Source organism: Hylobates moloch, unplaced genomic scaffold (genome assembly GCF_009828535.3).
Source record: "Hylobates moloch isolate HMO894 unplaced genomic scaffold, HMol_V3 SCAFFOLD_5, whole genome shotgun sequence".
NCBI classification, from domain to species: domain Eukaryota; kingdom Metazoa; phylum Chordata; class Mammalia; order Primates; family Hylobatidae; genus Hylobates; species Hylobates moloch.
This window is the reverse complement of record NW_026652280.1, coordinates 16,728,979-16,753,492: the sequence shown is the minus strand read 5'-3', so window position 1 is coordinate 16,753,492 and position 24,514 is coordinate 16,728,979. Positions and strand designations below refer to the sequence as shown.

At 40.3% G+C, this 24,514-nt stretch overlaps 1 protein-coding gene across 1 annotated transcript in view; it reads left to right on the top strand.

Annotated features, from left to right (window-relative positions):
• The window catches only part of PHLPP1 (PH domain and leucine rich repeat protein phosphatase 1), a 261,580-nt gene that overhangs the window by 144,376 nt on the left and 92,690 nt on the right, over positions 1-24,514 (top strand). Inside the window, 1 exon segment of the mRNA XM_032152107.2 lies at positions 2,682-2,848. Coding sequence (XP_032007998.1) covers positions 2,682-2,848 — 167 coding nt within the window.

The window sequence follows — 24,514 nt, the reverse complement described above, 5'->3', positions numbered from 1 at the left end:
AACAGTTATCATGTAGTATCTTAATTACCTTGCCCTCTTGATGTGTACTCATTCAGGGCAGAGACTGTGTCTGTCTTGTTTTCCTGTTGTATCTCAGGAAATAAAAGGCCTGCCACACACCATTAAGTAGATGCTCAACACATATTTTTGAATGAATGATTCCACTAACTAGCAGAGCTTTCAACCTTGCTTTCTATAAACAGGTTCCCATCCACTTCCTATGAATGCCATAGGAATCCTGTGTGGCATGGTGCTTTTGCACCTACTTTCAGGCCCATTAACATTTTGTCTCTTTTTACATCTTTCTTTATATGAGTGGTTTGGCCCTGTTTGGAAGTTTCTTTTTCTTATTTAATGGTGAAAATTCACAGAAAAGTAAAATTGGTAAAATGCAAACTCAGACTTTCTCGGTAAAGTCTTTAGAGGTAAGTCCTGCCCAGCCTTTCTCACCCAGTATACCTTTAGTTTTCATGTGTGCACAGTAATTTCTCTCAACTTCAAATATTCCTTCAGCAGATTTTTTTTTTTTTTTTTTTGAGACAGAGTCTCTCTCTGTCGCCCAGGCTGGAGTGCAATGGCACGATCTCAGCTCACTGCAACCTCTGCGTCCTAGGTTCAAGCGATTCTGCTGCCTCAGCCTCCCAAGTAGCTGGGATTACAGGCACCCACCACTACGCCCAGCTAATTTTTGTATTTTTAGTAGAGACGGGGTTTCACCATGTTGGCCAGGCTGGTCTCGAACTTCTGACCTCAAATGATCCACCTGCCTCGGCCTCCCAAAGTGCTGGGATTACAGATGTGAGCCACCGTGCCCGACCTAGCAGAACATATCTTATGCAGATTTACTTCTGGATAGTTTTAGCTTCAGGAGAGTATGGATTTTAGTGGATATAAAGTGTGAATGAAGCTGGGTGTGGTGGCTCATGCCTGTAACCCAACACTTTGGGAGGCTGATGTGAGAGGATCAACCTAGCCCAGTAGTTTGAGACCATCCTGGGCAACATGGCAAGACCCTGCCCCTACTTTATTATTTAAAAAAATTTTTTTTAATAAAAAATAAAATGTGAATGATTTGATTTGGGAATGGTAGTGTTAGTAGTAGTACTAGTAATAGTAATAGCAGTTAACATTTATTGAGTGCTTTTTCTGTGCCAGGCATGTAGAAGTAGGTACCATCTTTATACATGTTATACAGATGTGAAAACTGGATCTTAGATCAGTGATCTATTCAAGTTATCTCAGTTCCTGAGTGGTGGTGCTGGGCTGTGAATCTGGACACTGAACTCAGAACCATACACCTAAGGACTACGTTCTACTGCCTTGTGTAATTAGGAACAGAAACCTGGGGTTTGGTAGAAGAAAAAGACATCAGATTGATCACAGATAAGCAGTGAAGTTTCTGCCCTAAAGCTTTGGTAAAGATAAATAGGGAGAATTAACCAAAGTTTTAGAATTCTATTCCCATTGCCTCTGTGAGGAGAGAAAACCAAGATGTGTGGAGGTGGGGCTGAAGCCATGTGCTTTAACATAAATTGGCACTGTGTTACCTACAATATTGGGAAGAGCATTTGAGAAATACAGGGTGGTCAGTGCGTTTTCTGCTTCCCACATAAAAGTTGGTCTTTAGCCCTGAAAATCCTGGCCGTGGGAGGAGTTGTTTAACCAGGAAGGCATTGAACATCTGGATAAATATTTAGACATAAAATAAGTTTTACATAAAATACTTACATGAAGCAAAGTACAATGAATTTATAAGCATTTCACTGAAACTGTGGGAGAGGCAGCCTGAAAAGTTTGTAGCAGACAGGCAATGGAATCTGATTCTACTATACCATTAATCGAAGATGTGTACAAGGTCAATGATACTCTTTTTCTTTATTTGTGCTATTTTAAATCAGTATATACAATGGCTTTCATATGTTCAGTTTAGATCTTAGTATTTGTCTCTTGACCGTGTATTTACTCATAGCTCTGAATTCTCTTTCCGTCAGAGAGAATTATTCCTTATGTTTTCAGGAATAAAACTCCTACATTGGAGGAGATTACTGATATCACTAAACCTGATGGAGTAATCTGTGTTCTTTCCAGCCTGTCTCCTCTTAGGTTACTGTACATACCCTCCAGGCAGGGACATTTTCCTGCTTTTATAAAGTACTTGGCTCAAATACTAAGTACAAACCTGCATCACTTAATGACAGGGATATGTCTTGAGAAATGTGGTGTAAGGCAGTTTCTTCATGGTGCAAACATCAGCGTGTACTTACACAAACCTAGATGGTGTAGCCAACTACACACCTAGGCTATTGCTCCTAGGTTAGAAACCTGTGTAGCATGTTACTGTACCGAATACTGTGGGCAGTTGTAACAAAATGGTAAATATTTGTGTATCTAAACATAGAAGGCAGTGTGTTGTGCTATGACATTATGATGGCTGCCATATCACTAGGGGATAGGACTTTTTCATCTTCTTTATAATCTTGTGGGACTGCTGTGTGTGATATGTTATTGACTGAAAGGTTGGTATGCGGCACATGACTGAATACTCTGTTGGTTTATATTTGGACTAACAGTGCTACTTTCATAGAATATCTATTCCAAATTGGGATTATCTTATTTCTATCAATAGAAAGTAGTTATAGGATAAGTGGATGGTATTAAAATTAAATTTTATCCCCCTTTAGGTTGCATCCCAGCGCATTAGCTCAGTGGACCTCTCGTGTTGTAGCCTGGAACATCTGCCTGCCAACCTCTTCTACAGCCAAGACCTCACTCATCTTAATTTAAAACAAAACTTCCTAAGGCAAAACCCTAGCCTTCCAGCTGCCAGGGGGCTTAATGAACTGCAAAGGTAAGCCTGCAGAAATGGGTGGATCATTAGGAAGGGGTGGGGGCAGAATGAACTTCTGCTTGTTATCTCTTGAATATTCTCACGATAAAAGCTAGTGTGTAAACTTTCTCTTTCAGAAAACAGGGTAATAGGACTTTGTTTATTAGTGAGGACATTACCAATTCTCAATCTGAAATTTTTTTTAAGGTTCCTGCTTTTGAAACTAATGATTTATGATATTTATTAACCGGATAGAGTTGTGTAAGAACAATTCTCCTTAAACAACTTTTATTCCTATCTTAAAATGCATCTGCAAAAAATTAATAACATTTGGTGTGTTACTTCTGAACTTCAGGTGTTTGTTCAGATTAAATTGTTTCTTTTGAAATTTATGAAAGGTCATTTTTTTTCCCATAAAAAGATATTTCCTTAGAAATTTAAGAACCAGCGTTTAAATCAATTTACATCATGTCATCTGGGTGATTAGTGTGTGGGTTTCAGGAGTCACATGTTAAATAAATAGAACCCGCTCTTTTATTTTTTATTTTTTTGAGACAGAGTCTTGTTCTGTCTCAGGCTGGAGTGCAGTGGCGTGATCTCGGCTCACTGCAACCTCCTCTTCCTGGGCCCAAGTGATTCACTTGCGTCAGCCTCCCGAGTAGCTGGGATTACAGGCGCCCACGCTCTCTTAATTTTTGTATTTTTAGTAGAGGCGGGGTTTCACCATGTTGGCCAGGCTGGTCTTGAACTCCTGACCTCAAGTGATCTGCCCTTCTTGGCCTCCCAAAGTGCTGTGATTACAGGCGTGAGCCACCACGCCCGGCCTAGAATCTGCTCATTTAAAGTAGAAAAGAGGGACTTGACTTGCATGTCTCCAAATGGATTTAAGAATTTACCACATTCATTTCCTTTCCTCTTTGGAGCAGTGATCAGTCTTCATTCTGTGGTAAATTAAACCTTTGATACTTATATATTTGTTGCAAATATGTAAGACTATGTAACTGCAAAGAATATATAACTTTTAAATAAATAATTGCTAGTTCATTTGTTTTTACATGACTAATATGATCAGGAATTAAAATATGATAACCACTGTGATTCTGTTTATGGTTTTTAACATCCAGAAAAAATAATCCAATACTTGCTTATAAAGTTTGTGGATGTATTTGGAAAATGGAAGAGTATTTTAATTGTCTTTTCAGGTAATTGTGAATATCCTTCCTTGATACTATACCAAAACTTGACAAGTGGTCATTTCTTAAATGTTAGTTCTAAAATGGAATCTAAAACCCTATTCGTGAGCTTTTTGAATTCTTTAACGGTAAGATCCATTGATCTGACTTGCAGTTTGATTTGACTCTTTACCCATGCATCACTTTATTGCATTAAGTGTCGGTCATTTGGAGAGTACTACTTCGTTGTGTAACACAGATACTCCAAATGTTAATATATTTTATTATGGAATTTTAAGAATTCACATTTGTTGATATCACCACTGATCCTTTTTTTTTTTTTTTTTTTTTTTTTTTTTTTTTGAGACGGAGTCTCACTCTGTTGCCCAGGCTGGAGTATGGTGGCACAATCTCGGCTCACTGCAACCACCGCCTCCTGGGTTCTAGCGATTCTCCCGCCTCAGCCTCTGAAGTAGCTGGGATTACAGGCGCTCCGCCAACACCTGGCTAATTTTTTGTATTTTTAGTAGAGATGGGGTGTCAGCATGTTGGCCAGGCTGGTCTTGAACTCCTGACCTCAATTGATGCGCTCACCTTGGCCTCCCAAAGTGCTGGGATTACAGGTGTGAACCACTGCGCCCAGCCAGCATCACCACTGATCTTATCAGTAAAGTCTTTTAAGTATTGGGGTGTTGTTAAGCTTACTGTGGAAACGAGTTTTCCAAAATTTTAATTTTTCATTAGAAATTTGAAGGCCATTATTGGCAGCACATGCCATCAGTTGTTTTCTGGAAAGCAGCCTTCTCACTTCATTTTTGAGAAAATGTCTGCCAAATACCCAAGTATGAATAATAATAGTTTGTCAGTTGTTCTTTCAAGTAAAAATGGGGTTCTCTGTAAATAGCGACTGGTTTGGCCCACAACTCACGTCATCAGATAAGTGTTTTCCTTGAGATAACTATCATACTTCAGCGTGCACCAGAAGTGTTTTTTATGTACTTCCTATCACCCAGAAAATTAAAAAGACATATACTCAGGGGTTGAGATGTGATAAGAAATAACTTTCGTATGTCATCAAGGACATTCTTAAGTAAAACTGGCATTACAATTTTTTTAAAGAATATTTTTACTATGATTGTCCGGAAGAAAAGAATAGAGAAGAATATAATGACAACTGGGACACTTTGGTGCTGCAGTGAATTAATTACCTAGGCAGTTGAGATTCTAATAAGGATATTTTGCTCCAGCAATTCCTGATTCTCCCCTGTAGCTGATGTGTACTATGAAAGTTACCACTGTGGTATTCTTTTTTTTTTTTGAAACATTGTTTTGCTGTCACCCAGGCTGGAGTACAGTGGTAGCTCACTGCAACCTTCGCCTCCTGGGCTCAAGTGATCCTCCTGCCTCAGCCTTCCAAATAGCTGGGATTACAGGCATGCACCACCACCATGCACAGCTAGAATTTATATTTTTAGTAGAGATGGGGTTTCACCATGTTGCCAGGCTGGTCTTGAACTCTTGGATTCAAGTGATCCGCCCATCTCGGCCTCCCAAAGTGCTGGGATTACAGGCATGAGCCACCGTGCCCGGCCTATGGTTATTTCTTGATTATATGCTAAACCAAGGGGTGGATTATTTATGAGTTTTCTGGGAAAGGGGTAGCCAAGTCCCAGAACTAAGGGTCCCTCCCCTTTTTAGACCATATAGAGCAGCTTTCTGATATTGCCATGGGATTTGTAAACTGTTATGGTGCTGGTGGGAGTGTCTCTTAGCATGCTAATGCATTATAATCAGCATACAATGAGCAGTGAGGACAGCCAGAGGTCACTTTCATCACCATTTTGGTTTTGGTGGCTTTTGGCCAGCTTCTTTACGCATCCGGTTTTATCAGCAAGATCTTTGTGACCTGTATCTTGTGCTGACCTCCTATTTCATCCTGTGAGTAAGAATGCCTAACCTCCTGGGAATGCAGCCCAGAAGGGGTAAACCTTATTTTACCCAGCCCCTATTCAAGATGGAGTCACTCAGGTTCGAATGCCTCTGACATATTTCCCCCTTCCCTTTTATTTTTTTTATTTTTAAAAATTTATTTGTTTATTTATTTTTTTGAGATAGAGTCTCACTCCTGTTGCCCAGACTGGAGTGCAGTGGTGCAGTCTCGGCTCACTGCAACCTCCACCTCCCGGGTTCAAGCAATTCTCCTGCCTCAGCCTCCTGAGTAGCTGGGACTACAGGCGCCCACCACCACTCCCAGCTAATTTTTGTATTTTTAGTAGAGGTGGGGTTTCACCATGTTGGCCAGGCTAGTCTCGAACTCCAGACCTCAGATAATCCACCCACCTTGGCCTCTCAAAGTACTGGGATTACAGACGTGAGCTACTGCGCCTGGCTGCCCCTCCCTTTTATAAGGAGATCTTTAATCCTAAGGGTTGTAGAGGAATGAAGATCCATCTTCTGTAACTTCTTCAGGCTTAATTGAGACAATGATATTCCTGCCTAACTATGAGGGCCTCTTGTATTCAAGGTAGAGAGGTCAGTCACAAAGCGTAGGTCTGGCGAGGGCCATTGATAAATGTGAGTTCCAACAAGAGGTGCTATCTGGAAGAATAGTAAGTGTTCAATTTAAGAAAACATTCAGTAAGCTTATCCGCATTCCTACACAAAGAGCACAACAGCAATATATTCTACAACAGTGAAACAAAATAAGTAAAATTATCCTAAGTAAACTAAATAAGAAAGCTTTCTATTAACTAGGCAGTTGTTGTGTAACCAAGCTGATATGGGGTCCCTAGCTGATTCCAGTACATGCCCAGAATTAGAATACTGATCAAGATTTTTACATTACCCATCCCTTTTGTTTCTTCTGAGCAGCAGCAGAGATCACTGGTTGGTTCACGGGAATAAGTAGGATTAGTCTAAATTGCAGGAAAAAAACCTCAAAAACAACTGAGGCTAGAATCTAATAACAGGTATACCGTAGTTCTTGAAACATAATTTTTCTGTCTTCAGTCTCCTGTTTTCACTAAAGACAAATGACAGGACTGATTTGTTTGCAAAATACTTAAGCTTAGGTTTTATATGCTCTATGTATTGTTATTAATTTTGGACTGGCTGGATGCAATGGCTCAGTCCTATAATCCCAACACTTTGGGAAGCTGAGGCAGGAAGATGACTTGAGACCAGGAGTTTGAAACTAGCCTGTCAACGTTGTGAGACCCCCATCTCTATAAAAGAAAAATTTAAAAAGTAGCTGGGTATAGTAGCACATGCTTATAGTCTCAGCTACTGGGGAGGCTGAGGCACGAGGATTGCCTGAGCCCAGTAGTTTGAGGCTGCAGTGAGCCATGATTACACTACTGCACTCCAGCCTAGGCAACAGAGGGAGAACCTGTCTCAAAAATAAAATAAAAAGTTGTACTGGCACTACAACAGTAAAGTTAATGTGCTTTTTTTTTTCTTTTTGGCTGAAAGATTATAATCATTATTATCATTTTGTTTGTTTCTGGAGCTACCCATCATGAACTATCATCAATCAGTGTTCTTGAAATTATTGGGAAATATTTTTGCATATTTCACCAAAGTGTAGACTTTTGCACTTCTATTATAGAACATCAAAGACTTTCTATCATACTGCCAAATCCTGATGTCTTAGAACAGAATGGGGCATTAGAATTCATCCAGACTATCAACCTAAATGCCCATCAATGATAGACTGGATAAAGAAATGTGGTGCTTACACACCATGGAATACTATGCAGCCATAAAAAGTGAGATTATGTCCTTTTCAGGGACATGGATGGAGCTGGAGGCTGTTATCCTTAGCAAACTAATGCAGGAACAGAAAACCAAATACTGCATGTTCTTACTTGTAAGTGGTTGTCAAGTGATGAGAATACATGGACACATAGAGGGGAACAACACACAGTGGGGCCTCTTGGAGGTTGGAGGGCAGGAAGAAGGAGAGGATTAGGAAAAATAACTAACAGATACTAGGCGTAGTACCTGGGTGATGAAATATATGTACAACAAACCCTCATGACATGTTTACCTGTGTAACAAACCTGCTCATGTAGCTTTGAACTTAAAAGTAAAAAAAAAAAAAAAAAATTCATCCAACCTAATGCTCTCTTTTAAAGATGGGGATGTTAACTGCCAAATTCAGTTTAACGGTTACCTTTTAGGGAGACGGGGATGGGATTAGTGAATGGTTTGAACAAGGTCTCAACTATATCTGTAATGTTTATTTCTTTAAAAAGAAAAATGAGAGGCCAAAAGGTTTTTGTTTTATTTTGTTTTTTTTTTTCTGGAGACAGAGCCTCACTCTGTTGCCCGGCTGGAGTGCAATGGTGTGATCTTGACTCACTGCAACCTCTGCCCCCCAGGTTCAAGCGATTCTCCTGCCTCAGCCTCCTGAGTAGCTGGGATTACAGGCACCTGCCACCGTGCCTGGTTAATTTTTGTAGTTTTAGTAGAGACGGGGTTTTGCCATGTTGGCCAGGCTGGTCTCAAACTCCTGACCTCAGGTGATCCACCCATCTTGGCCTCCCAAAGTGCTGGGATTACAGGCATGAGCCACCACACCTGGCCCAAAAGGTTAATATTTGAAAACACTGTATAGTTAATACTGATGAATGTTACAGTTTTCTGCATTTTTTTTTGAGTATTTCATAATAATCCAAACATTTTAAACCTAAACAAAAAGAAAATTAAAATGCTCCCAAAGAGCCAGTATTTGTGGAATAAATATCCAGGAGGTGGGATATTTTGGGCATGACCCACTTCAGGAGGATTCAGGTTCTGTCTTGCCTTTTAGTTCTTAGAGAGTCACCGACATGATCCCCCATGTCTGTTGATTCTGTGTGATATCTTTTGAGCTCATCCTCTTTTCTCCTCTGCTCCCATCCCTCTACTGCACACACCCCCTCTCCCCAGCTGTTATAGTAAAAGCACTTCTCAACCCTCACCTGGTCTGTTGTGCTACCTTTGAGAGCTGATTGTCTTGTTGTCATTTTCCCTCTGCAGGTTAGCCCTATTTTTGTTGCCCGCTGTTTTTTACATTTCTTGGTTTTGTTTTATTTTGTATTTTTAAAAATTTAAGCCTTTTTCCTTCATCAAAGTAACACCCTATATAGATTTTTAAAGATCTTAATAAGCAGTGAAGTTTACGATAAGAAGTAGGTGCTTGAAGCTTCAGCCCATTCCTACATCCAAGTCCTGCTCCCTAGAAAACCCTTTTGAATCTTTTGGCTCTTTCTGCTGTTTTCCTTTCTCTTTCTAAATATTATGCATATACTGCTATGTTTTGGTTTTTCATTATTGGACATTATATGTTGACTCATTACTATGGAAGATAAGGATTTCATTCGTTTACATTGTCTCACACTCCCTCTACCCCACACCACATATACTAACTTCTCTTTCCCCTATCCTCTCAATATATAGGTATTAATTTTTGGTTAAGTCAGTATTCACTGTTTACGTTATTATGAGCCTGGCACTTATTCACAGCTAAGGGATTTAATTGCAGTGATTATATTTCCTTTCTTGTGCTGGCTTGATAGCAGCCTTACTTTATCACTTGTATACTTTTCTTTTTCCCCTAGTATTTGTAAGCTTTCTGACAGAATTCTTATATTCCTCTCAGCACCTTTTTCTTGGAGACTTTTTTCTTCCTGGAGCCAGGGTAAATGCTTGTTCTTCTGGCCTGCTACACAGCAAAGACAGTGTGTGGACCTTTTCCTCAGGGGGTGTCAGTTTACTAGAGAAACCCTTTGGTATTCTGCCAGGGCGATGCATGCCAAGATTCAGGGTAATGAGTGGAAAAGAGAGGAGGAATCTCAAAGTTTAGTATGTGGATTTTTTTTTTTTTTTAGATGGAGTCTGGCTCTGTTGCCCAGGCTGGAGTGCAGTGGCGCCATCTCGGCTCACTGCAAGCTCCACCTCCCAGGTTCACGCCATTCTCCTGCCTCAGCCTCGTGAGTAGCTGGGATTACAGGTGCCCACCACCACGCCCGGCTAATTTTTCTATTTTTAGTAGAGACGGGGTTTCACCGTGTTAGCCAGGATGGTCTCGATCTCCTGACCTTGTGATCCTCCCGCCTTGGCCTCCCAAAGTGCTGGGATTACAGGCGTGAGCCACCGCACCTGGCCATATGTGGATTTTTATTTAACTTCCCTGTTTTCAGAACAGTGTTTTCTATTATGCTTGATAACTTTTTTCTTTTCAATTTATGAGAGAGATTTTGACACTTAAGTAATTACAAAGAATTAAACAATACTACAGATTATACTGTCATCTTTTGACAATCACGTCTTATTCATTTTAACTTCCATAAGCCAGTTGCTATAGCATTGCATGTGTACCAAATCAATAAGGGATAACTTCAGACTGTTTTAGATAAAAGTTGTATCTTGCCTGTAATCCTAGCACTTTGGGAGGCTAAGGTGGGTGGATGATTTGAGGTCATGTTGGCCAGCCTGGCCAACATGGTGAAACCTATCTCTACTAAAAATACAAAAAAATAGCTAGGCATCATGGCACACAGCTGTAATCCCAGCTCCTCAGGAGGCTAAGGCAGGAGAATTGCTTGAACCTGGGAGGCAGAGGTTGCAGTGAGCCAAAATGGCGCCACTGCACTCCAGCCTGAGTGACAGAGCGAGACTCTGTCTCAAAAAAAAAAAAAAAAAAAAAGTTGTGTCTTAAAATTGTGTATGTAAACATTAACATTAAATGTACAAATTTAGTTAATACTTTGTTCTAATGACATTTATTTTCTCTAATTTCCCAAACCTATTGTTGATCAGAAAAATAATTGCAAAGAACACGTCTGATAAGACAGTATTACTGAGCCGTGTGGTATGAAAGGAGATAAAGGAGTCTTTGATATTACCCAGATGGACTTCTGGAATTATCTTTTTAGAGACCATATGTTCAATAGTCAGCATCTCAGAAAATGAGTATATTACACTGAGACTGAAATATTTTGAATATAAAAGTAAACCAAGTCACTGGACATGAGCCATCTTTCAGCTTCTGTTTAAAATCTCAAGATGAAGATGAATCATTGAGAATACTCAAGCTGTATGTATAACTAAATAAGAAATTAACTCAGTGGTTTTCATTCTCTTATTGCTCTATACTTTGACAAACTATTCTCTCTCTTCCAAATTACCTCCCTGGGTCAAATGAAGGGCCGAAGAAAGCAGTTTCCCTGTTCGTCATGCTGTGATGTAGTATGCCTGATGTCTTTGAATCAGGGACTCTGGTTCATTTTATTCCAGGGAATAAACTGTCCTCTGCTGGAATTGGGGAGAGGATCCGGGGTCTTACTCCTCCTTCTATAACCTTTTGGAAATTTGTATCAGTATAACAAAAACATAGAAAAGGCAGATATGAGTGTATAACTTGATAGATTGCCACAAAGTGAACACATCCATGTAACCAGTACACATATTGAGGAAGAGAATATTACCAGCACTCCAGAAGCCGTCCTTGTACCCTTCTCTTTATTACCCTATCATCACTATCCTGACTTAGAACATCATGAAGTAGTTTCACGTGTCTTTGTACTTGATCTAAATGGAGCACACAATATGTGTTTGAGTCCAGCTTCTTTCATTGACTTTTCTTTTAAAAAAGCAAAACAAAGCATACCAAGTGACATATTATCAGCTTGTACTTTGTACTGTGTAATATAAGGCGGTGGTTTTGATTTGTTTAAGGTAGAGAATTTTAAAATTTTACACTGCAATAAAAGATTTCTGTTTTGTTCTTTCTGTTGCTTTAAGCGTGGGGAAGGTAGGCCTAGGAGACTTGCTATGTGGCATTGGAGTAACTGGTGAAGCTGCTGTTGTGCTGCTCTTTGGAAAAAACTAGGGTTTAAACCAGTGTCTCTTTCTTTTTATTTTGAGACAGACTCTTGCTCTGTCGCCTAGGCTGGAGTGCAGTGGCACGATCTCGGCTCGGCTTACTGCAACCTCTGCCTGCTGAGTTCAAGCGATTCTTCTGCCTCAGCCTCCCAAGTAGCTGGGACTACAGGTGTGTGCGAACACACTCGGCTAATTTTTGTATTTTTAGTAGAGATGGGGTCTTACCATATTGGCCAGGCTGGTCCCAAACTCCTGACCTTGTGATCTGCTGGCCTCAGCCTCCCACAGTGCTGGGATTACAGGTGTGAGCCACTGTGCCCGGCCACCAGTTTCTCTTTCATTATACACTACTATGAGGTGTTTGTCTCCCACTTCCATTGTCCAAGAAAAATTTTTATTGCCAAGATTCCAGGGTAATAAATTGATAAGTACACACATGCACATATACCCCCTTCATATGTACATATATTTACTACTAGGAATTAAATGTATAATGTATATTTAAGAAAGTCATGTTAGTACTGCAGAAAGCATTAACGTGGTTTTTAAATGTCCAGTCACTTAGTGTGGTGGCTTTGAAATATGCCACATATTCAATTGCTTATTTTTATTTGTGTGTTTAGGAATTTGTGGTAATCTCTAATGTATGTTTCACAGGGAACATTTTAGATGCCAAAGGATAATTTATTTTTATGTTTTTATCTGAGTTTCAAGGAATTAAGTTTTAGGTTATAGTGTTAGGGCAAATAACCAGGGAGAAACTTAAAGTACAATATAATTATAACAGGTAGGAGTTCTGAGACATTTTGTCTTAAGCACATATCCCCTTAATTTTTCTTTCTACTACAAATTTTTACCTTTAACAAATGAGCTATTTTCACAGAACATTTAAATTGGTATTTGCACCAACATTCTAAATCTGGAAAGATGGCATGCTGATGTACACACACAGGTCAGCAGTTTCGGAGGGAAAACATTGTTCTTGGAACTAGTGCTGTTTGTTTTTCCTTTATTGGCATTGGAACTCTTCAAGTTAGTTTTCAAAATATAGAGGAGAGGCAAACATCTGGGTAATTTTTGGTGGTTTCGATGGTTTCTTTCCTGATTATATGTGTCACTAATAACTGTAATACATTGTTTGTCTCTTTTATTAATAGTACTTCATTTATGTTAACTAAATCTCTAGATGACTCAGTCTTAATACTAAGATTATTGTTATTTGCAATAGAGAGTGATTTTTCACAAAATATGGTAAGTTTCTTTGTAGAGTCAGTGAAGAAGACAACTTTTTGCTGATTTAAATTCAAGGAATATATTTTTCCCCATGTCTTAATTTTATGTTTTTAATATGATAGCAAAGCTATATGAACTTATTCACACTAAATTATAATGGTGTTTGAACATTTTACTGCCCTGGTAAATTTAAATTTAGCTCTGTTTATTTTTGTTTTTGTTTTTTTTGAGACGGAGTTTCACTCTTGTCACCCAGGCTGGAGTGCAATGGTGCAATCTCAGCTCACTGCAACCTCTGCCTCATGGGTTCAAGCAATTCTCCTGCCTTAGCCTCCCAAGTAGCTGGGATTACAGGCGTGCACCACCACACCCGGGCTGATTTTTGTATTATTAGTAGAGGTGGAGTTTCACCATGTTTGCCAGTCTGGTCTCCAACTCCTGACCTCAGGTGATCTGCCTGCCTCGGCCTCCCAAAGTGCTGGGATTACAGGCGTGAGCCACTACGCCTGGCCAAATTTAGCTCTTAAATTTTTTTTTTTACAGTCTCGGTCTGTCCCCTAGGCTGGAGTACAGTGGCATGATCTTGGCTCACAGCAGCCTCCATCTCCCAGACTTAGGCGAGTCTCCTGCCTCAGCCTCCTGAGTAGCTGGGATTACAGGCATGCGCCATCACACCCAGCAAATTTTTGTATTTTTAGTAGAGACGGGGTTTCACCATGTTGGCCAGGCTGGTCTTGAACTCCTCACCTCAAGTGATCCACCCGCCTCGGCCTCCCAAAGGGCTGGGATTATAGGCATGAGCCACTGCACCTGGCCTAGCTCTTATAAATGTGCCATTTATTTATCATTTATTAAAGATGTATAGGGAGGATCATTGAAGGACCTAGAGTTTGTAAATATAGAGGAGGCAAAACTTTACCCATACCCTCTAAAAGCCTCCACCTGGTTCTGAGAACTAAGTGGACATAAGGCATTAGCGGGAGAAAAGAAAAGATTTTTACATGTACATAGGAACCCCCATGGGAAAATGAAGACCTAAAGAAGTGACAAAATCTAAGTGCTTATATACTAGGTTGAACACAGAGGAAATTGTGGAAAAGTAAGTAAAATATGTGGGGAGACCAAAGGAAGATGAGTTATTTTAACAAATGTTGTTTGTACAGAATTGTCTTAGCCTCCATTCCGTCTCTTGTGGTTGGAATGTTGCTTTCCTCCTGCTACATAGAGGGCATCTTTCACAAGGGAGTTTTGTTTCTTGATTTCAAGAAGGGGAGGTCAGAGGCCAGGTGCAGTGGCTCAGGCCTATAATCCCAGCACTTTGGGAGGCCGAGGTGGGTGAATCATTTGAGGCCAGGAGTTTGAAACCAGCCTGGCCAACATGGTGAAACCTTGTCTCAACTAAAACTACAAAAATTAGCCAGTGTGGTGGTGGGGGCCTGTAATCTGAGCTACTCCAGAGGCTGACGCAGGAGAATTGCTTGAACCCGGGAGGTGGACGTTGCAGTGAGCGGAGCTCGTGCTGCTGGACTCCAGCCTGGGGGACAGAGCGAGACTCAGTCTCAAAAAAAAAAAAAAAAAAAAATTAGGTGGGGCGTGGTGGCTCATGCCTGTAATCCCAGCACTTTGGGAGGCTAAGGTGAGTGGATTATTTGAGGTCAGGAGTTCAAGACCAGCCTGGCCAACATGGTAAAATCCTGCCACTACTAAAAATACAAAAATTAGCCAGGCATAGTGGCGGATACCTGTAGTCCCAGCTACTTGGGAGGCTGAGGCAGGAGAATCACTTGAATCTGGGAGGCGGAGGTTGCAGTGAGCCGAGGCTGAGCCACTGCATTCCAGCCTGGGCGACAGAGCAAAACTCTGCCTCAAAAAAAAAAAAGGAAGAAAAGGGGACGTCAGAGCACTCTTTTTTACACCTGCTGTTTTTCAGGTGCATTTGGCCCAGTATAATCCTTATGCCAAAGTGGTATATTTTGGGGTAGCATATTCTGCAGTCCTTCATAAGGGATGATAGAGAGTTCTTTTATGGTGATATCCTGCCATGTTTAAAAAAAGGAATAGGAGAATGAAGTCAAAAGTAAAGTTTGATAGTAATAATTTGTGTATGTGTGTTTCCAGTAACTTTGTCCATGGTACTTGGAAAGTTTGTCACTTAAGTTCAACTAAAATGTCTTTATCTTAGACTATTTTAATTACTAATTACTTATACCAACCAGTTTAAGAAAGAAGGCTGTGTTCTAGTAAGTACTTGCCAAATTGGTGATAATTAAAATACACTTACATTGTTTAATTCTATGTGTGGAAATTAGACAAATTATAAAATAACTGCTTCATAAGTAGAAATTTGTTATAATGTTTCAATTGTTTGTTTATGGTTGGTGGTTATTGCTTCCATTAATAAAGGAAGTGGATCCACATGGATCTGCTTTCTGGCTTTTGCTGTTTGTAAGTAAATTGGTATAGAGAAACAAAACTAGCCCAGCTAGAAGGTCCTAGCTGGTTCTAGAAATGGAATTACTTTTATAGGGATAGCACTATAATTTCAGTAGAAGTTGGTATTTTAAATGACTTGATAAATCATGTACAGTAACTCCTCATTTAATTTCATATGTAATGAAACCAGTTTTACCATAGGTTAATTGATATAAACAAGAGTTAAGCTCTTAGGGCATATTTCTGGTCACAACACCACGAAACTACTAAATAAAGATCAAAACACTTTTAATATTAAGCATTGAAATAAATATAAGCTATGCATATACTTAAGAAAGATTAATAAAGGGCCGGACGCGGTGGCTCATGCTTGTAATCCCAGCCCTTTGGGGGGCCAAGGCAGGTGGATCATGAGATCAGGAGTTCAAGACCAGCCTGACCAACATGGTGAACCCTCGTCTCTACTAAAAATACAAAAATTACCTGGGCGTGGTAGTGCATGCCTGTAATCCCAGCTACTCGTGAGGCTGAGACAGGAGAATCGCTTGAACCCGAGAGGTGGAGTTTGTGGTGAGCCAAGATAACGCCATTGCACTCCAGCCTGAGCAATCAGAACGAAACTTTGTCTCAAGAAAAAAAAAAGATTAATAAAAACAAGTAAGATAGGCCGGTCGAGGTGGCTCACGCCTATAATCCCAGCACTTTGGGAGGCCAAAGCAGGCGGATTACCTGAGGTCAGGAGTTTGCGACCAGCCTGACCAACATGTTGAAACCCTATCTCCACTAAAAATACAAAAACGTAGCTGGGCATGGTGGTGCGCACCTGAAATCCCAGCTATTCGGGAGGCTGAGGTATGAGAATCGCCTGACCCCGGGAGACAGAGGTTGCAGTGAGCTGAGATTGCGCCACTGCACTCCAGCCTGGGCGACAGAGCAAGACTCCATCTCAAAAAACAAACAAAAAAGGGTAATTATTTACCAAATTTTTCCAGTTCAGGTTGCTGGTGGCTGGAGCTTCTCCTGGCAGCTAAGAGTGCCAGACAGGAACCAGCCCTGGGTAGGACAGCATCCCATCACAGGGCGCGTGCGCGCACACACACACTCTCTCTCTCTCTCTCTCTCTCTCTCTCACTCGCCATGTGGACACACTGGTGAATGTAATGTGCACAGCTTTGGGATGTGGGAGGAAATGAGTACCCCAAGAAAACCCACACAGACAGAGGAGAATGGGCAAACTTCACACAGACAGTGATCCTCACCAGGAATTGATTTTTTTCCTCACTAACATTATAGCTAAATGACATTGAATGAAATGACATTGTTCGAGGACCTGCTATGTATCTGTAGAATTATTATTATTATTATTATTTGAGACGGAGTCTCGCTCTGCCACTCAGGCTGGAGTACAGTGGCACGATCTTGGCTCACTGCAACCTCCGCCTCCCGGGTTCAAGCGATTCTCATGCCTCAGCCTCCCGAGTAGCTGGGACTATAGGTGTGTGCCACCACTCCTGGCTAATTTTTTGTATTTTTAGTAGAGATGGAGTTTCACCGTGTTAGCCAGGATGGTCTCAGTCTCCTGACCTTGTTATCTGCCCACCTCGGCCTCCCAAAGTGCTGGGATTGCAGGCATGAGGCACCACGTCCGGCCTGTAGAATTCTTAATGTGATTTTTATCATATATGATATGGAAATAGGCCAAAAGAAAAGTACCACCACCGTTTTTGTTTTTCTTAACATTCTCCTTTGGATATTGAATTTTGCCATTGTGTGTTACTATTGTCCCCTGACAGTTTTATAAAATTCTGTGTAATAGTTAAGCCTGTTTTTGTAAAGATACTGTGACGCATGGGAATAGCAGTATGGCCTTAACTTTTATCACCTTTGTTTTCTATATTTATCTTGTGTGCTCTGCTTGGCTTTGCATTCTGAGAGGGCAGGAATCAAGTCCCCCTCAGAGGTCATTGCTGTTGCTAGGTGAACATTAAATAGATACTCCATAAATGAATGCACTCTTGAGTGAATGGTGGCGGAATTGTCTTTATTCATTCAATTTTATGTATTCTTCGCAAAAGGTGTTTGTAGCAACTTCTTTGCAAAAGGTATTTGTAGCAACTTTTTTTTTTTAATTTTGTTTTTTGAGATAGAGTCTCACTCTATCCTCCCTGCCAGGTTGGAGTGCAGTGACATGATTTCAGCTCACTGCAACCTGTGCCTCCTGAGTTCAGGTGATTCTCCTGCCTCGGCCTCCCAAGTAGCTGGGATTACAGGTGCCCGCCACCACACCCAGCTAATTTTTGTATTTTTAGTAAAGACGGGGTTTCACCGTGTTGGCAGGCTGGTCTCGAACTCCTGACCTCAGATGATCTGCCTGCCTCAGCCTCCCAAAGTGCTGGGATTACAGACGTGAGCCACTGTGCCCGGCCTGTAGCAACTTTTAGAAGGAAGTGAGACTGGTAATTTATCATTGTATTTCTCTTTGGTTGAAAGTATGATGAGAAGACAATGTGTACAGTGAGATGATTCAGAAAACCTTACACAGAAAAATGTTTGTAAGAAAGGATTTGAAGTTGGAAAAGGAGATACTAGTTTTAAAATGGACCGTATGAAATTGGACTTCTAAAAAATATCTATGGTTTATTTTACCATTCACTAAACTCACTTCACATTCTCTTGCCACTCATCTTGCAAGAATGTGCCCCAACTTTTACCTTTGACCACCTGCCAAACCCAGGCTCAACCTAGCGACTCCTACCCCACCCTTCAAAGTGTATTTGTAATGGCATTTTTTCCTTGAAGCTTTTAGTTACTGCTCAATTCCATGTGACCTTTTGCTCTTCTGAATTGTTCACTTTTTAAATATTTTTTGTACTTATCAATCCTTTTATAATTAACATCTAAAAATTTCTAAAATCGCCATCTACTTGTAAAGTCTTTAATAAATACTCACTGAACTGAATTGTTGGTTTTCCCACCACCAAGGATAATCAAAATAATGTGATCATAAAACTTTAGGAAGAGAACATTTAGAAATGCTTTGAGCAGCGGAACCATTTCTTGCATTTAGTATTCAAGGTGACTATTTTAAGGGGACATTAGTCACTTAGAATGATTATTGATCAACCACATTGCATTATATGGCACCTACACATCAACTTCAAGGAACTCAGGCATGTGTGATTGTGTCTTAGAGGCTGTGGTATAAATTGAGTATGTTTTCACCTGAAATAAGTAAAGATTACTTGGGTCAAGAGGGGAGTGAATTCAACACTTGGAGTGATTTGAGCTCTGATTAGATGTGAAATTTGGTTTAGCTGAAAATGGAGAGATGGAGGGGCAGGTCCTCTCATGAGAGAACGAGGGAAAGAGTGAATGGAGTTGGGCATGCAAGGATGTGGGCATAATAGAATGAAAGTATGAAGAAATGAGCAGTGAGAAACTCCTAATTATGCGTGGCATTTATCAAGTGCCTCTCTTCTTAGAAAGCTCAAATTTCTATATTTTTGGTCCACTTGGAGTAGAAAACAAATGACCTTATTTCTTATTCTGCTCTTCTGCTCTTTTGGGGATGTTGGCATTCCAGATGTAAAGTGATTAATGTTAATTATTTATCATTACCAAAAGCCCACATTTCCAGGTTTTATTGAAAGATTTTAGTTTTTGTTTTAATACATAATTCATGAAGACTTCTTTTAATGGAAATAGTGATAATTCATTAGCATAGAGAAATAAAGAGTGGCATGCTAAAACATTTTTGCAGTTCATTTGATCGATTTAAACAGCAGCACTTAGAACAATTTCAGCTTCTTTGAAGACACTCTGCTATATAAAAAACGTTAGAGGCAAGCCAGCTGCAGACTGCTGAAGAAAGAGTAAAGCCTATGTAAAGGAAAAACAACACAAATGCTGCTCAGGGCCACTACCAGGGTTCCATGAGGCTTGCCAAATGTTTAAGGAATTTCATGGCATGTATGGAATGTCTTTTTGTCAGTTAACTGTTCCCAGAACTGGAAGTTCCTTTCTTATACAGCTTTGCTTTTCAGATGGAATTGTGATCCTCTTGGGAAGCTCTCCATTTCACAAGATTCCCATTTTCCTTCCCAGAGAATTTGAGCAAAGCAGAGCCGGCAGGTGGTGCTTGGGGCTCCATGATTGTATAGCCTTTGGTTCTCTTCTTGCCCAATGCTGCCGACCTAATTTATGGCAATAATGGCTCATTTTCGTATTCCCTCATATAGCACATTTTGAAGAGGGAGCTCAGAAACAAAATATCAGCCAGGCTATATTAAATTACAGTTTGCCCTATTGACTTTTGGGATAGTTTAAGATGTTCTTTAACATTCATTCCCACTTAAATAGAAGGGAGAGAGGCTGGTATCTTCAAAAGCCTTGGCTTGATTCCAATTCAGTTATTGTATTCTGTCCACTTCCATTCTTTGAGCTCTGTTGAGCTCTTTGCCGTATTCTCTGAGCTTTAACTGCAAGAGTTTAATGCCAACACTGTATTTGTAGATATTTGCTATTCTGAGTGGTAATCAACTTTACTCTGCACAGCTCCTAGTGGATAGTAGTAAGTATAGAGTAAGAGGGCCAAACTGATGCTTATTTTGTTGATGGTGAAGTGTTATCATAACTTGGGACTTGGGAACATAATTAACATCTTTGCTGATGACTTCTGAAATAATTCTTTGGTTGCCAGTATGAGAATGCTGATGGAGACCAATACTCCTCTCCTCCCTCTCTCTGCTACTTCATGTCAAATAAACATATCTAACTCTGGAGCTCATTCAGACAACACACACATGTCAGTTTTGAAAACTAAGGACCCATGAAAATTTCTGTTTTTCTTTAGTGGCTATAATTTTGATGTCACTCACCATGCTCTAAACTAATGGAGCTTTGAATGGGAGGAGTCACATTCCTCTTGTCATTTCTCTGGAGTGATGAGGATGATGACACCAGAGCTGGCAGGATATTTGACAGTGACCTCTATAAAAGCAGGGCACACCCATTCCTCCCTGGTGATGTCTTTTGGATGTGTAATTAAGAAAACCTTGGGGAAAGGCTGACTTTCTAAATAGTTGTTTTTTTTCCCCCTAATTTTAAACTTTGTCAGAATGCATATTTATACTCCTCATATTGTGTGTGTGTGTGTGTGTATGTATGTGTGTCTGGAAGTGCAACAAAGGGGAGATATCTGATACATGTGATAAATATGTGCATGTTCAGATGTACTATTTCGTTCAGTGCAAAGTTTTTCATAGGCAAATACCAGTGTCTTCTTGACATGCTCTGTGATTAGACTTTAAGCATTCTTTACAACCACAGGGCTTCTTTCTCCTTAATAATTTGGTCTACTTAATGTTTCCCAATTACCTTGTAGTTTTTGCTTTCCAAATCAGTGTTTCACAAAATGATTCATGAAATGCCTACATCAGAATCACCTGTAGTGTTTATTGGTGCTATGGTTTGAATGTGTCCTCCAAAGTTAATGTGTTGGAAACTTAATCCCCCATGCAACAGTATTAAGAGGTGGGACTTTAAAGAGGTGATTAGGCCATGAGGGCTCTACCTTCATGAATGTGTTAATGCCCATTATCAAAGGGCCTGAGGCTGTGAGTTTGCTCTCTTGCTCTTTCTGCTCTTCTGTCATGGGATGACACAGCAAGAAGGCCCTCAACAGATGCCAGCATCTTGAAATTGGACTTCCCAACCTTCAGAACTGTGAGACATCAATTTTTTCTTTATAAATTACCCAGTCATGGTATTCTGGGTGTGTGTGTGTGTGTGTGTGTGTGTGTGTGTGTGTGTGTGTGTGTGTGTGTGTGTGTGTGTGTGTGTGTGTGTGTGTGTGTGTGTGTGTGTGTTTGAGACAGAGTCTTACTCTGTCGCCCAGGCTGGAGTGCAGTGGTGTGATCTTGGCTCACTGCAACCTCCGCCTCCTGGGTTCAAGCGATTCTCCCGCCTCAGCCTCCTGAGTAGCTTGGATTACAGGCGTGTGCCACCATGCTCGGCTAATTGTTTGTATTTTTAGTAGACAGGGTTCACCGTGTTAGTCAGGATGGTCTCGATCTCCTGACCTCGTGATCTGCCCACCTTGGCCTCCCAAAGTACTTGGATTACAGGTGTGAGCCACTGTGCCCAGTTGGTATTCTGTTATAGCAACACAAAATAGACTAAGATAACTAGAAACACAGATGCCTGTTTTTCATCCCAGACCTGAATCAGAACTTACAGTGATGGGGCCCAGGAATCTGCATTATAACAGTGCATGCTGAAGTTTGAGAAATAGCCATACCGTACGATTCTTTTTAAATGGTCTGTCTTCCAGTCCCCCCCTGTCTATTGAACTCCTACTCACGTTCCTTAGGTTAAAGTTTTCACTTTTGTAAACCCTCATAGTACTTCCTCCCCCCACCCCCCAATGCCGCCAGTAAGTTTTCAGTTTTCACCTTCTGCTTTATTTTATAAGAGCTTTGTTCTCAAATTGTTTCAAGTTCCTGGAGGGTGAAAACCATGTCTAATTCACATTTTATACTTCCAGCACCTTTGTGCATAGTAAGAACTCAAGAAATGTTTAGTGAATAATGGTTCAACCCTAGCATCAGACTTTTATTATACCTAGGAAACTTTTGGGTGTTAGAGTTTCTTTTTTTCCCCATTTAGCTATGAGATATGCTTAGCCTATTTGTTATATGGTGTTTAGGCTACTGTCTAAGCATGTTTTCGTGACCTAATTATTCTCACTGACCTTTGCTTATGCACACTTTCTCATTCGTTTGGTAATCCAATATCCTTGATATAGATGCTATTTGGTTTTCCTTTTTAGATAGCTTTATGTGACTTGAGTGGGATTTTATCCAAGTATACTTGTGAGTCTTATCTCCTTTGGTTTGAGAAGAGGAGAAGAAATAGTGATCCATTTTCTGCCTTTTTAAGGAATTTTTTTGTTTTGTTTTGTTCTTGTAATATTTTTATTTGTCCTAGTGTGGTGGTTAATATTAAACATCTCTTGAATATCATTGGCAATTAATGGGCTAACTATGGGCAGATATGTTGGTGAGAAAATGAAAAAAAATGTAGTCATGGATAAATTGAGTAAAGAAACCATCTCAAAACAGAGATGTTGAAGTGTAACGTGATAACATATTTCTTGGTTTTTGATTCTTATATTGCTAATTTATTAAAGAATCAAAATGACAAATTTATGCAGCTTATGACTCATTGTTTTCCTGAATTTAGTTAGTGCAGGCTTACTATAGATCTAGTGGCTGCTGTTTTCACGTAATTACCATCTTACGATCTAGAGTGGTTCTCTATGTAATTTACTTACTGGACTCATGGAGCCTGGCACTGCGTACCTCCCTCTCCACCATAGGCAGGAGCTGTGCCTTATTTGTTATTGTATCCATAGGATTAACTCAGGCTAAGATTTGGCACATAGTAACCAGTAAGTACCTCTTGTTTGAATTACTGTAATTATTATTTTGTTGTTGTTGTTTGTTTGAATTATTTTAAAAGAGGGATTAAGATAAGTTTTCTCTTTAGGGCTGGGTGTAGTAGTCCCACGTACTGTGGACACTGATACATGGGAATTGCTTGAGCCAAGAAGGTCAAGGCTGCAGTGAGCTATGATCACACCATTGCACTCTAGCCTGGGTGACAATGACACCTCATCACTTTAAAAAATAAATAATAAAGGTTTTTTTTTTATAATTAAAGAATTTTTCTCTTTAGGGAATGCTTTAATTTGCCTTTATAGCAAAATGTCCATGGCAATTATTGTCAACACTGGGAATTCTCTGTTTCTTTGATTATTACTTTTGAAAAATTATGTCTATGAGTTTTAGCTTTGGTATATTTATTCTGATTTTCAACATCTGTAGCAGTTCTTAAGAAAATTATAAAATTCTTTCATAACTGTAAATTTTAATTTTTACCTAAGTAAAATGTGTGTGTGCTTATTTTTGTTTTCTAGTTATATGAAAAGGTGATATGTTTATTTTACTTGTACCAGGAGTCATTTATGGTGACTAGGATTCAGATAGGATGATTTGTTTATTTTGGCTCAAGTGTTGACAAGCTGGTTGCGTGCCACATTAGCATTTGTGCACTGCTAAGCCTCCCAGATGATGGCAGGTGCACACTGGGAACAAGGCTGGTGGACTCCTTGGCCCTTGGAACAGAAGGGCATACGTAAGTTCATGTGGATTCATTTTAGAAGTCATATAGGGACGACAGGAAAAGCACCACACCAAGAAACTGAGAAGACGTTGGAGTTCAGTTACAGGCCAATAGAGTTTGGGGGTGTGGACAACAGTGTGAAAGCCAAAAGGAGTTGAGTCACGCCTTCTGAAGGGTGGGTGTTCCCAGCAATTCTGAAGCAGGCACAGTGAGTCAAATGTTTCTCATGCCAGTGCCACCACAGAAAAGTCCAAAAGGAACATGGGGCAAAAGGTGTTCCTTCCTTTCCTCATCCAGGAGAGACAGCCTCTCTCATGCCTTTTAGAAATTATTTGGCTTCCTTATGTAACTATTATGGCACATGCAGGTTTCCCTGTATCATAGTTGGATTGGGGCAAGAATATTAACACATGGCTGTAGGACAAACTTACCAAGCCAAAGAAGCACCACACGAAAGGAATCAGAATTTGAAGAGTTCATGGAAAAGGAAGTTGCTTACTGGGGGTCTGTGTCTCTGATTCATTCACTTAACTTTTTTTTTTTTTTTTTTTTTTGAGATGGTGTCTTGCACTGTCACCCAGGCTGGAGTGCAGTGGCGCGATCTCAGCTCACTGCAAGCTCTGCCTCCCAGGTTCACGCCATTCTCCTGCCTCAGCCTCCCGAGTAGCTGGGACTACAGGCGCCCGCCACCACGCCCAGCTAATTTTTTTTTGTATTTTTAGTAGAGACAGGGTTTCACCGTGGTCTCGATCTCCCGACCTCGTGATCCACCTGCCTTGGCTTCCTAAAGTGCTGG